The sequence below is a fragment of the Eulemur rufifrons genome, chromosome 19, assembly GCF_041146395.1.
Source record: "Eulemur rufifrons isolate Redbay chromosome 19, OSU_ERuf_1, whole genome shotgun sequence".
Lineage (NCBI taxonomy): Eukaryota > Metazoa > Chordata > Mammalia > Primates > Lemuridae > Eulemur > Eulemur rufifrons.
This window is the reverse complement of record NC_091001.1, coordinates 103946096-103960951: the sequence shown is the minus strand read 5'-3', so window position 1 is coordinate 103960951 and position 14856 is coordinate 103946096. Positions and strand designations below refer to the sequence as shown.

General features: G+C 42.1%; 1 protein-coding gene across 1 annotated transcript in view; it reads right to left on the bottom strand.

The window, feature by feature from the left end:
* The window catches only part of CYRIA (CYFIP related Rac1 interactor A), a 101553-nt gene that overhangs the window by 7662 nt on the left and 79035 nt on the right, over positions 1-14856 (bottom strand). The window contains exons 4-10 of the mRNA XM_069494237.1: positions 7007-7128; positions 5661-5766; positions 3680-3816; positions 3129-3206; positions 2835-2951; positions 2663-2742; positions 1146-1272 (exon numbers count right to left, since the gene is read on the bottom strand). Coding sequence (XP_069350338.1) covers positions 1146-1272; positions 2663-2742; positions 2835-2951; positions 3129-3206; positions 3680-3816; positions 5661-5766; positions 7007-7128 — 767 coding nt within the window. The remainder of the gene's footprint in view (positions 1-1145; positions 1273-2662; positions 2743-2834; positions 2952-3128; positions 3207-3679; positions 3817-5660; positions 5767-7006; positions 7129-14856) is intronic.

The window sequence follows — 14856 nt, the reverse complement described above, 5'->3', positions numbered from 1 at the left end:
TGGGAACCCAGAACCTCAAAATGGAGCAATCTGAGTTACATTTCCCATTGGTAATGTGTCCTGCATTCTTCAGACTCATGGCCCTCCGGGCATGCGACTCTTTCCTGCACAGTGTCAGAGCATCACGATGCTGCCCTGTGCAGATGAATGGACACAGAGGGCGTCACCCAGATTTAGCCAGGTCAGAATAAGTTAGCACCACAGAGGTCCTTTTCTGCACTTAAAAGGCTTTAATTTGACACATGGGGGCCACTATTGGGTTGGTGCTGCAGGCACACTCTGGGCTGACAGAAGGCGTGCTTTGTCCCACAATCAACAGAACACTTGCACACCAAGATCATGTGTTTTCCAATTATTTTCGTTCATTCATTGATTCATTCACTCAGTAAAAACTCTGCAGGGCATCTACTGAGTGCCACCCACTACGTGCCAGGTACTGTGCTGGGCAGCAGCACAGACACTAGGTGTACAGATCACGGTCTCCGTCCTTGTCAAAAAACTCAGTCTGTCGGAGAGTCAGAAAATACAAAATGGTAAGTGCACTGGGGACCAGGGGAGCAGAAAGGCCGGACACATGCAGGACATGTGTCCCTAGAACACATGTGAAGAGTTTCTAAAAGGAACCCACCGTCAGAGAGGGAGAGGAAGGGCACTCTGGGCAGGGAAAAGGGCTCGCACATATTCAACTGACAGGGAAAGGCCTGGAAATCGGGTGAGCAGCAGGTGGGGAGTGGCAGGAGAGGAAGTTGGAAGGTCATTTGGGATTTGGACATGGTGTCTTGTAATCCAGTTTCTCCCAACTCTTTTCACCTTAAGATGCATATAAAAAAGGAGTGATCTATTTGTATGGCAAAAGGGAATGAAGGGGCAGCTTGCAGCTGAGTGACTGTCATCCACTCCACTCTCCTAGAGGGTGCCAGGATCAGCATCGCTGTGCTCCTGCTACGATTCTGAGGCTGGATGTTCTGTCCTAAGCACGTGCCAAAGTCTGGGCTTCTTCTTCTCAGGAGAGCTGCCACGGTGGGCTCTGCGTCCCAGAGAGATCATGCTCCGTGGGGGACAGAGCCCAGAGGGAGAGAAGCAGGGGCTGTTTGGCAACATTCGTGTGCTCGTATCTGGAAAGCACATTTCACAGCTATTCTTACGTCAATCTTGGACGTCTTGCAGAAAGCTCCAACGGGGTGGACGTGGTCATAGAGGATGATGACTCCCACCATAACCCTCATGCAGAACATCAGCGTCTCCTCACTCGTAAACCTACTCCTGTACTCCCTGGAAGAGAGAAAAAAAGGCGCGACGTCACTTCCTTGTCAGAGCGTGTGCAATTTCGGCTCCACAACTGGCTACTTTAGACACCTCCAATCCTCTCTTGAGAACAAGTCCAGACCTGTAACAACCAGTTAACATGCTCTTGAAGAAACCCATGATGATAATTCTCCTTCCATCTATTCAACCAGCAATTCAGGGCAAAAACAGGGAAATTAAAGGGCAGTCAATTCTCTTCTCTCTGCCCTTCAGTGGGCCAGCTGGTCTTGTACATCACTCCCCCACCCATCAATCTTGAATGTTTTATAGCATGTCCCTCTGGCTGTCCAAGATTATAGAGAGTAATGGCTTCATTACAGAGAAAAAGAACCAGGCTCATTTCTGCAGAGCAGCTATCATGTCTCCGGTCACAGTAACTTCCTTTGTTCAGATACAGGCTGCAGATTGAATTGGATTGACAAAGAAACCTAAAAAAATTATGTGTCATTCATTGAACTGAGAGTATTTGTGAAGTTTGAATCTTGTTCACTTACCTTGACAGGGTCCCGGATGATTCCGATAATTCAGGCTAATTCTAGAAGCTTTCTTTTAGTAACTATTTCCTTATGAATTGGCCCCACTATGAAGATGACTACTCTTTCTGTCTTGGAATAGATCTTAGCTTTGGTATAAGTGAAATATTTAAAATTAATGCCATTGTACATTTGAACACAGCGTCAAATTTCATAAGGTGCTCTTGATGCCTTTGGCCTCCCCAAACACTCTGCAGAGCAGACGGCATGTGGGAACGTCATTAGACTGGAAATGGAGGCTCAGCAGATCAGGCCGGTTGTTTACAGGCACTGAAGGGGCCACAGACATAAGCGGAACTAGGCTTCTGAGTGCAGATTTCCCCATAACCACGCTGCTTCCTCCTCGGTGAGCTCAACTGTTTTTAAACCTAGCAACTAGTAACTAGTTTAGGTACAAGGAAATGGGAGAGAAAGAGAGAGTGAGAGAGAGACCCCTATTATCACCATCTTACCACTTCTACTCCTGGTTCTAAATCTTCTCTCAAATCTTTTATACAATACACTTGTCATGGTACCCAGTCATTTAGCACATTATCCCATTTGCTCCTTGTGCATCTTCTGTAATGTCTTTGAGTCTTGCTTCAAATATGCTAGGCAATCTTTGAAAGGTCAGTTGACCATGTTGGGCCTCAGTTTCTTCCAGGATAAAATGGGGATAATGACACCTGACACGTGGAGTTCTTTTTGAAGTTAAAGCAGATAATATACATGTCAGCCTTAGTGTGCTGATCCAGTGGTACCCATCATGATCATCACCATCACCATCTTAACAGACCCTGGCTGGGTGAACTCTCAACCACAAATACATGTCTGATTTAACTTACGGAGTTTCCAGCATGACTTTACAGACACTTGTCATGGTACTGAGGCAGTCTGTGGTGTTCTCTATTGGCAGGGTTTTGTTCTAAACGGGAGACACAAAATGTATGTTAGCCCCGCTAGTGGCTCTTAGAGCAAGTAAGAAAAAAAAGCACCTTATTGCTCAACTTCACTTACTTCGGAGACAAAGTGCATTGTGGCATTGCTAAGGGTTTTCAGCATTGGTGTGGCTTCTGCATAGAAGAGGGACATTCGATTGGCCATCTCATTATTGACTTCATTCTCAATGTCTAGCTGATGAAAATAAGAAGAGGAGATGCAAGTATAAAGAGAAAGTCAAAATCCCCAATCACTCTCCTCTGGAAACTGAATTACAGACAAGGACTCTGTCTTCTCTCTGTCTCTGCCTGATGCAGGAATCAAACGAGCCAGGGGGCAGGGGGCAAAGGCCGAGGAGACCCAGGGACTCACATGCATGTTGTTGATGCGGTTGCGACTTATTGTTCTTCTGTAGTAGCTGAAGTCATTCTGAATAGCCGGGTTCCTCATCTGAAATTCAGAAGAGAGGAAAGAAGGTCATCTCTCAGCATCCGGTGGGGAGGTAATTACAAGCCCAGACACTAGATTTTGTAAATACGGCATGACTTCTCTTTGTTACACAAAAGTCAAAGCAACTTCTGGTTAAAAATAAGGACGCGTAGCTTCATTATTTTAAAATATGCCCTGTTTTTACCATAGACTAGATTTCAGAGAAAGTGTATTTGTTCTCAATGAGGAACAGACACTCTGTTTTCTCTGATTTCATTTGGCAGATTTTATATTTCCATATACAAATCATCGTCTTAAATTACTCTTACCACATGGAATGCAAATTCTCACCACATTATATGCCCGGCTAGGGACGGAGGAGCCACATCTCACTCACGTCTCTATCCACCCACCCCACAGCACTAACGGAGTAGCTGTAAACAGCAGGTCCTCAGGACAAGTTTGTTGAATGTTCACAGCACGTTCGGCCTGACCTTTAGCTCATCGAACCGAAGGGTAAAATGTAAAATTTCCGCAAACTCCTTTGCCAGGGCCTGCTCCCGTTCCAGGTGTTGGGTTGGTGTGTAGGGCGGGCAGGTCAGAGATTCCAATAAACTCTGAAGAGCTTTTTCTGAAAGCCAAAGGGATAAATAGATACACTGGAGGTGGCCCACAGGATCCTTCGAAAAGGACAATCCTCAGGTCAGTTGACAATCTCAGAGATACCCTGCTTGGGTCTTTACTCTCCATGTCTGTCCCGATGACGGTGTGAGAGGTGCTGCATGTAGGTGAGGAGGAGAAGAGCCCCAGGTGCCCACCAGGCTGCCTCCCCTGTGAGAAGACCCCCACGGTCACAGTGTGTTGTGCACGTGTCTCTGAGCTCAGCGTGACCCTCGCATGTTTAGCAGTTCCAATTCCTGACACTGTGAGAAACCCACAGATACATAGTTCCGGATCATGTGTGTGAGACGGCCATTCACGATACAGGACGAGCTGAGATAGGCCCTAGACACGTGGGTTAGATTACTTGCTTTGCAGGGAAAGACTTCTTATTTTAGTTTTTCTTATATCTACACTCTAACCTAATCCCAGGAATATTCTTTTGCAAACCTACTGCCATATTTATCTCCATTATTATTCTTACAACAATTTCACTACTCCAACTTGTCTATTTCTAAACATCCCCTATAATTTTTACTTCAATATATTTTTCACGGCACAGAATCATTTAACCAATCTTCTATAGCAGGAGTTGGCAAAGTGTGGCCCAAATCTGGCCCACCACTTGTTTTTGTAAATAAAGTTTTATTAAAACATAGACACACTCATTCCGTTACGTATTGACTAGGGCTGCTTCTGTGCTATGATGGCAGAGTTGAGTAGTTGTGAAAAAGACAGGACAGCCCACAAGTCTAAATATTAATATCTACTATCTGGCACTTTACAGAAAAGCTTGCTCACATATGCTCTGCACAGCTCTTACATGCCTCATGCAGCATCTCTAGCCATTTTAAAACATTTCCATCTATGGGAACACTCTGTCTTCAGAGGCAGGCAGTTCTGTGTAGGCCTGCTCTGACTGATGAATCTTTTCCCTTCCATTGAGCTAAAATTTGGGTCCTTAGGATTTCAGTTCACTGGGTCTAGACATACCCAAGGAGGAAACGTAGAGAGAAGTTGCTCCCTATCCTACCCGAGAGCCTTCAGGAGCCCTCTCTTCTTATAACATTGGTTTGATTAATTCAGCAGCTTCCCTTGGTCTCAGCTTCTAGTCCTCTCCACATCATAGTCATTATTCTTCAAAGCAGTTCAATGTTTTTGTTTTCCTCTTAAACTGTGGCCCTCATTTTATAGAAAAAGTACAGCAGAACATGACTACTGCCTTCTTCGATCTGGATATACTATTTTAACTCATGACACCTCCTATAGCTTTACTGTTGGGGACAGTCATTGTATCATATTGCTGGTCACACTGAGCCTGTTGCCATCCAGACTTGGCATTACTCTTACTTCTACAAAGCCATACTGTACCTGTACAGTTTTGATTTTTTTTTTTTTTTTAAGCTTAAGGAAAGAATGTTTTCCTTGTGCTTTACTATGTTAAATTTATCACATGACTCCAGCCAACCAAGTTCTTTTTGGGTCAGCAGGTAACCCCTATCTTCCGACTTCTCTGCTATTCAGAAATGTGATCAGCTTACAGTAAAACTATTAAGAGTTAGACACAGATGAGAACAAGACCAAAGGGGCACCCACTACTACAGACACTCTAAATGTGCCAGTAACTTCAGGGGAAGAAACTTGCAACAGATTGAAAGAAATAGAAGTGATAAGAGTCATCTGTGAATGGCCTCTCTTAGTCACAGTGGATGGCCGTGGGGCATTTAGCAATATGCTGAGCTCTTCCTGCTACCATTTCAAACACTGACACAGAACTTCACATGTGGGACATGAAAACTATAAACACATACTCACCTAGTCTTATGGAAAACTCGTAAAATCTCTTTAGTCTCACAACTAGAGGACACACTGCATTCCAAGCTTTTTCTTGAAGTTGGATATCATTGGGATTTTGAATTGCCTACAAAAACATAGTTAGAACTGTCTGATTAAAAAGAAGCAATACCTTCCACATCAAAATGCTTTTATGTTGGGAAAAATATTAGTTAAAAAATACAATCCCTGCAGTGCTTTGCTAATGTGTACTATTTAAATCAACATCAGTTCATTGGACCGTCCCCCAAGATGCTCATTTCAAATGGAAATTTTAGCACTTGAACATAAGCAAATGGCTCTATGATTAGATCCTGTGCCATCCTACTTGTTTCTGTTATGTCGAATACAAAAAGATGCACTTCTAGATTGGAACAAACTCAGCCCTCACCATCACCATTTGATTCTTCTAAAGTGGAGTTAGTGCTCATTATGAAGTGCCAATTCTGTAGATATTTTCCTTTCTCTATAATGTGTATTGCATTCCTGCTGGTCTGTAATGTTACCTAAATTACCTAAATTAAATGGTGATCCCTAAGGAGAAAAACCACCTTTTAATAGACTGTTATTTTCTCAGAAATGCTGTTTCATCTGGGTTCTAGCAGCCTGAGGATGATGACAGTAGTGGTGATCTTTTCAGAAGGATGGGGGCAGTAGCATTAGTGTGTGTGTCTGTGTGTGTACATGTGTGCATGTGTGTGTGTGTTATTTCCACAAAACTAATGCTTTCAAATAAAAGGAGCGTGAAGTTTCTTGCTTTTAAGGCATTGTGAAGTCTCAAAAATCAACCTGATGATTTTTCTTTGTTTGTTTTGGTGGTTGTTTTCTTTTTCATTTATTTTTTTAAATCTCAGCAGACATTTAGGATGACAGACCTGCAGTCTACTGAAAGCAAGGTGGTTTTGGCTGTTGTGTGTGTCACTGGTGGAACTTGCCAAAATCATTACAAAATGTTGGAAAGCACATGTCAATCCAGACTTCTTGATTCATATTTCAGCTGTTGTTCATAGACTTTACGTATGTATGTTTCCCTTAAATGAAGTCATATACTGACACACTATTGTTCAAATGAGAGTCCTATAATATCAAATGTATGTCTGAGAAGAAAATGACTCATACTTGACATGATCTACAGCGCTATGTGCTCCGAGTAATGCACTAGAACAAAAGGGACCACTCATACATTTTTTTTAAGGGCACATTACCCTCCTTATTCTTCCTAGTACTCTAGGAAATACTAGGACTATTACTTAATCTTGCTGTGTGTGTGCATGTGTGGTTTTCCCTCCTCCCAGGGTGTTGTCAGTGCAGTGTTCTCATTGGCATACGTCTCGGATCTCCGGCCCTGCGCCTTTGTACGCCTGCAGATCTGCGAGGATGCTCTCAGAATCCTGAAGGACAGCGCTGATCTGGTTCCAGATTTCTCTCTCTCCTTCTGTAGGCTGGGCATCTGCACAGCAGAGAAACCAAGAGATCCAGAGAGTTGGTGTTTACAAATAGGTTTGGGAAGAGGATGAGCATTCAGTTCTAACTGCTGGACAATCTCACCGTATTTCTACAGGTTCAGTATCTACTCTTTAACCTAATAGACTGCCACGATGCTAGGAAGGGAAAACTAACACAACTTCTGCCCATAACTCAGTTCAAAATAGTCAATGATCTTTCCACACACATTAAAACAAGCATGTTGGAATTATTGTAGACACTCATTTATTTACGTAGAACACATTTTTGTGTACACCTGCTATGTGTAAAGCAGTGTACTGGGTAATAGAAAGAATAAACATTGTCTTTTGGGGTCTACTTTTTTGTCATTTTATTATTTTTTTTTAAATTAACATTTCTATTGTGGTAAAATATGCGTAACATAAAATTTACCATCTTAACCATTTTTAAGTATACAGTTCAGTGGTATTAAATATTCATAATGTTGCACAACCATCATCACCATCCATCTCCAAAACTCTTCATCTTGTAGAACTAACACTCTGGATTGGATCTGCTTTTTAAAAACAATTCCAGCACTATATTTTATTTAACCCAATATATCAAGAATATTATCATTTCAATAAGTAACCGACATGGGTCTGATTTTAATAGGAGAAGTGACTGAATATTTCTGTTATGATTGAAAATCTGTGACTCTGAGTATCATAGATGGGAAAACAGCTTCCCCTCATCTTTCCATATAAAAATATATGCTGAAAAATTAGATAATTAACCCTTCAGAGCCCTGACAGAGGCATGTCATTCATGAACACAGGGGTGTGTAGAAAGCACTGAGATTTCTCATTGAACGTGATCTCATGCACAAAAGTTTTCACAAAGACATGCAGGGAGTTCATGTTAAAGACACCTGTTCTGTTATCTTTGGTCTTAACCATATTATCCACAAAAACAAGTGACACATTCAAGCTTAAATAAATGAAGACAGTGTTCTAACAGCCACAGAAACACCCCTTAGTTCTTCAGTGAATTCTCACTTGATTATATCCCTGGAGCCAATGTGTGCTCTTATACCCAAGAGCATTCCAAGGGGGCTAGTGGGTGGAGGGAGAGAGGTGGTAAAAACTGGGTTTTATTTATCTCACAGTTCCTATAAAACAGGTTAGTTGCCTGGGCTAGTAAGAAAATTCATCGCTCCATCTAAAACAAAGGCTCATGGAGATGTCATCTCATAAAACTCTGTTTTGAAGTATCCAAATCCTAAGGCACTGAATGCTCTCAGCAGACTTTGCCAATGGGGGTGAGGAAAGAGTCTGGTCTAACACTCCTCCAATCACATCCCAGTTTTCACGAATCTTTGTGAGAGTACAAAGGGCTAATCTCACAGAAGAGTGGTCATTTGCTGGTGTGACTCTGGGGGTATAAAAGACAGAATGCACAAGGCCAGTGTTGGGGACGAGAGGCACTGACCGCGCTGACCGGGTGTTCAGGAAGGCTGGGATCAAAGGAGGGGCTGAGGCGGGTGGCTCGGTCACCCTTTGCTGCAGCTGCACCCTCCACAGCTGGACACTCGAGAAGTGAAGCCCACGGAGATTTCTAAACTAGTTTACTCATCGTGATGACCTAACACCTAAGAAATGGGTAGAATTTCTCAGGAAATGAATGGTGAAATTCATCAATGTATGGTAATTCTCTTTAAATTAAAAGAATATCACAGGCCCTTGTAGGCTGTCAAGAAAATTTGCAACTTTGCAAATTCTATCTTCAAGGAACCAGACCATTTCAGCTACGGGCTAAGGAGGCACTGAAGCGCACATGCGTCAGGAGTCAGAGAAGAAGATGAGTGTGGTCTGGGAGGAGTGGAGAAGTTAAACCTTAGGGATGGGACGTGAGCTGGTGGATGGAAGGCAGAAGCAAGTGCGGCATGGGAAAAGGCTTGGCAGCTGAACAAAGCACGGCTGGGCCCGGGAGAGGAAAGGACCTGCCAGGCCGGAAGACAGTCTACTGGGAGAGAGTGGGGAAAAAGAAACTTATTACAGATTGAGCATCCCAAATCCAAAAAGCTCCAAAATCTGGAAGTTCTTGAGCACTGATAGGACACTCAAAAGAAATGCTCATTGGAGCACTTCAGATTTTGGATTTTTGGATTTGGGATATGCTCAATCGGTAAGAATAATACAAATATTTACAAATCTGGAAAAATCCAAAATCCAAAACAGTTCTGGTGCCAAGTATTTTGGGTAAGGGATACTCACCCTGCACTCCTTGATCTTTTCATACCCATTCACTGCTTCCCTCAAACGTTTGGAGCATTTTCTCAGGTACAATATTATTCACAATATTAATCATTTTATATTTATCTTTTCCTGCCTCCCCCAACTTTTCTCTAAGTGATACAGGTGTCTTCAACAGAAACTTAAGAACCCACACACTTAAGACGGCTATAACTGGAGAAAGTGTTTCAGTGGAACAGAATCCCAGCTTAAGGCTGGCAGTTTCCAGGTAAGAAAAGTGTCAGGAAAGAAAACAAAAGAAAAAAAAATGCAAAGCAAAGAACCTAGAAAACAAATAACAATCAAACACTCATTGACTCTTTCCCCCTTTGATGAATGTATCAAAAAATCACAAGTTAAACAAAGACAATTTCCCAAAGAAATATTTATTTGGAGAAGAAGAAGAGCAACGTAGAGTCTGTGACCAGGATGCTGAGGGTTAAGACTATTTGAATAGAATTATAAAGCAGCAGATGAAAGGAGAAGGCACCTGGAGGCCAGAAGAGGAAGCCTCTAATCTTGATGGTCACCTGGCTCCAGCTTAGCAAGTCACCACTTGATAAGTTTTAGACAAAACAGAATTAAAACTAAATGGACAAGACGAGGAAAGCTGGAAAAACAAACAAATAAACAAATCCTGTTGATGTTTACTCAAACACAAAAGGAGAAAGATGTCAAGTCAGTTTTTAAAATAGAGGCTGTTCTTAAATGCTTCAGAGATAAGATAGTTTCTGCTAAGGTGGCCCCAAAATGGTGCTGGGGCTCAAGACAGGCAAGCTCCACCCTCCATCCCAGACAAAGGGACACTTTCTAGTACAAATGAATGTGGACAGTTACATGACCACAAGGAGTGGGACAGGTAACATGGGACTGGTGTCTCTTCTCTCCCAGAGCAGGCAGAGCTGGGGGGCTCTGGTGGAGGGATGCCTTGCGCCCCACAGCACACCTCTCCTGCCAGCCGGGGTGATCTGTGGTCAGGACCCTCAGTCCCCGGCCTCCCTCTCTGGGAGCTGTTCCTTTTGGCTGATTTCCCCGTGTCCTATTAGCTATGTTTCTTGCGTGGTTTACCAGTGGTGGCGTGGGGTGGGAGAAACCCAATCCATCATTAGTTTTTTCATCTGGGCTTAAAAACGCGTTGGCTCATTTTCTTCCATAATTTGTTGGTCTTATTGGATGTCCAACTTCTTCCTCCTTCCCTGTCATGGAACTGAAGTCACTTCCTCTTCCAGCTATAATTAGGCCCTTGGTGCTGCCAGCACGGTCCCTGCCTTCTGGGCCAAAGTGCGTAAGACTCTCAGGGGACTCAAATCACAAGTGAAGTCAGTCTCCAAGGTGGAGAGTGACAGCTGGAAGAAACTCTAGTCTGTCCATCTGTCTGTCTCTCTTTTCAAATGGGAAAAGGGCTGTGTAACCCTAGGTGACACTGAAAATTGGTCCAAATCCCTATGGAAAATTCCACGATTCATCCTACTTTCACCCCCTGGCTAAATGATCAGACAGGCAGAACTCATTAATGAGAATCTTATCTGTTAGACTGTAGGACTTTGGCCATGTTTGTTTCATCTGACATTATATTTCCAGGGTCTAACAAAATGCCAGGCACATAGTAGGTGCTCAAGAAAAATTCACTGAATAAATAGTTGAAAGGATAATATAAATATACTTCTCACACTGTGTTTTGTGATGGTTTGTCTGCCTGTCTTTGAATTCTGAGATCTTTTGAGATAGCCGTTGGGACACACAATACAATAAGCTCGTGATGAATCAGTGAATCAATGAGGAAACTGGCCAGGTGGTAGAGACTTACCCAAAGGAAAAAAAGACATTCTATAAAAAAGACATCTGCACTCGAATGTTTATAGCAGCACAATTCACAATTCTAAAGATGTGGAAACAACCCAAGTGCCCATCAATAAAATGTGGTATATGTATACCATGGAGTACTACTCAGCTATAAGAAACAATGGTAATATAGCACCTCTTATATTTTCCTGGAAAGAGTTGGAACCCATTCTACTAAGTGAAGTATCTCAAGAATGGAAAAATAAGCACCACATGTACTCACTATCAAATTGGTTTCACTGATCATCACCTTAGAGCACATTTAGGAGTAACACTGATTGGGTGTCAGGCAGATGTGGGTGGGGAAGGGGATGGGTGTATACATACATAATGAGTGCGATGCGCACTGTCTAGGGGATGGACACGTTTGAAGCTCTGACTCGGGGGCAGGGGGCAAGGGCAATATATGTAACCTAAACTTTTGTACCCCCACAATATGCTAAAATAAGAATAAAAAAAAGATATATGTATTCACCTATAATAAAATTGGCTATTCACACCTTCCCTAACATTTGTGTTTTTAAATCATCCATTATTCATCTATAGCCTCAATGTCTCCTCAGTGTGGTTAACACACTAATAGGGTATTTGTTGAGTCTGGCACAGTGAAAAACTGCACTTACGTTTACTCTTTTAATCCTAGAGCTGTTACCGTTTTGCCTTCTGGGAAATCCCTTTGAGAGGCCTTGGAGTCTACACTTCTGGCATTCTCCATATTCAGATACAAGCGGTGACCATGTTTTTAAAATTTATTGTGTTTTCAGATGTCAAAGAAAGACATCTTGAATAGGACCTTGAAGAATTAGTGATTGAAAAGGTTACTATATTTAACCTATCAGCAACCCCTTAAAGCATTTGTTGAGTGAACAGGAACTCTGAACTGTGGGCTTTGCTTTTCTATTTTTAACATAAAGATTGACCTTTAGTCAAAGAAAGGCACAAACATATGCACGCACATACACACACCAATAATCTTACTGATGAAAATGGTTTTTATTTCCACTTGCAGCCAGTAAATTCTTTAGGAATGTTTCTTCCAAGAACCACATTGTAACTGTAAACTTCTATCATTGCCAATTATTTCATTGAGATGGAGGAGAATGGTTACATAAAGCTGGGGTTACTCCTGTCTAACAATGAAGCTGTTAAAAATCCTGGTGATTTACACAGGCAATTTCAGAAACCAATACTTCTAGAAGCCCTGGAACAAGTGTATCCAGGCCATTATCCCGGCGATGATTTAAAGCTCTGTTCTGAACTTGCTATTGCAGAAAGTATGAAAATGTATCATGTGCCCTGCGACCTTGCACACACCGAGTTATTGTCAAGAACTCACTACATTCCAAGTGTTCAGAGTTTTTAATAGAAAAAATACCTTCTCATCAATTAAAATGGTTAAATAGCATTAATTTTGTTTGCAGAAAATATATTGTTCCTCCTAGGGCTCCATTTGCTAGTGATGGTGAATATTAATTGCCGACATTTTGGTGTCACCAGAGGCAGGGTGGAAGATTGCCTTGTGGAGCACTGCGATATTTATTTAAAGCAAATGCTTGGCATTCCACTGTGCTAATGGAGAGGAAAGTGGCTGTGTTTATCAGGAAGGTCTTTGGAGAACTTACCACAGGGCACTGACAGCCTCAAATGGGAGAAGAGCCTTCAAATCAAAGTGTTCTTATCTTTGCAGATCAGCCAAGGACTCACCCTGTCTTCAAAAGCACCAGGAACACCCTTACCCTTTCCTAACAACCTATTTAGGACTGTATGGAAAATTTGACAGAGAATCAAATCAACCTAAGATAATGTGAGATGACATAAGTTAGGCGGAGATGTTTTTGCTTTTGAAGGAAGCCCTGGCATATCATCGGTAGGATATATAGCTACCCCTGTGCCCCAGTGACTGCTACATAAACACTGAAGAAAGGTCCAGCAAGAAGGATCTGCCAAAGCCATAAATTAAATCTATGCCCTTCTTTCCACCCACTTCCTCACTCCTTCAATCCCTCTCCCCTTCAGGATAAACTAAGAAACGTAAATAATTACCTATTATTAACATTTGGGTATGGAAAATGGTAATGATTTATTTATAGCAGAATATTAACTGCTTATGGAAACAGCATAAAATTGCAAAGGTCCATTGGAAAATATGTGTGACTAGCCTGACATATTTATTCACACAGGACATTAGTCATCTCACATCAGAGCCCAAAGCCCTTTCCTATGGAACAACCACACCAGGGCTGAAAAGAGCTGGAGGGTCAAGGTTCTTGAAGGGCTGTCTATTTCATTCACTTGCAACGGGATCCCTGTGGTGGGGACGTTCCAAGGATGGCGTTACCGCCAGCTTTGCCACCCGCTGAATATCAGACCTGAGAGCAAGCCAAGTTACGTCTCTGGGCCCCAGGCTCGTTCTTGGTAAAAGAGAGGGAAGCTAAGAATAGCTTGTCTCCTCCCTATCTCTATGGTCATAACAAAGATGATGACATAGATTAAAAGCACTTAAAAGGCCAAAGTGTAAAAAATTAAAGGCATCATTGTCACCAAATCCCTGAATTGCCATAAATATTAATATAAAACTGCTTCCCAGGTCTGTTCTGTTTTTTTGTGTTTTTTCTTTTGTCAAGTGAGGATACTAGACCAAAGGACATCTGATATTTTCTGACATTCCCACCCGCTTCCAAGATTATCTAGCCTCCTCTGAGCAGCCTTAGCAGATGTGAGGGTTGCTGTACCTTTCTTGAGTGTTTAGACGACAGTCATTAGGGCACACAGTTAATGATACATCCTACTGATGAAATGCCAGGACTTCCTTCAAAACCAAAGACATCGCCACATAGATTGTGTCTTCTGCTCACGTTATCTTAGGCTAAAGACACCATGCAGAGAAGGACAGATCAAAGAAGAGATCAGGAGTGGCAGGAAGTGACCTGAGTCAACAACCAAAACAAATCCCAGATGGTAGGCTCATCGACCCCACCCCCTTGTTTCAAAGAGGAGGAGTCTATAGTCCTAACAGGTCAAAATATTCAGAGCTTTTTTGAGAGTACAATGATTTGGAGACTTTAGAATTTCCTTCTTAACACCCTCTGACCATTATTGATCTTGATGTTTCTATTATGTTAATAAATGTGGGTTTGTCTTATAAGAAAACCACTTTTCAGCTACTATCTTCTAAGAAACGTTTTTTTTTTTGTTTTTTTTTTTTTTCAGGACGATCTAGAACCTGTACTTCTGGCTGGCATAGCATCTGCTCTCTGTTCTATGACAGATTTCTTCCATACTACCTGTACTATTATTTCTGCAGGGTGCTTCCCTCTTATCTCTCCAATAAAAGTATATGCTCCTTGAAGAAGAGGTCATGTTCTTCTAATGTTCATATATTTATGTGCCATATCTCTTCCCTCCAGGCCTCTCCACCGTGCTAAGAACCCATCCCTACCGTTGCTGTTTCTGCCCAAGGAATGCAGGGCGTATTCTGTATATAATTACTTAATTAGCATTAATCAAAACCAAATTTTCTAGGCTTATACTTTATGCCCAGCCCTATGCTGGACACTGGACAAAACACAGAATAATATATGCATAAGTTGTCACTCATTCAAATCCTCAGGGAGAAG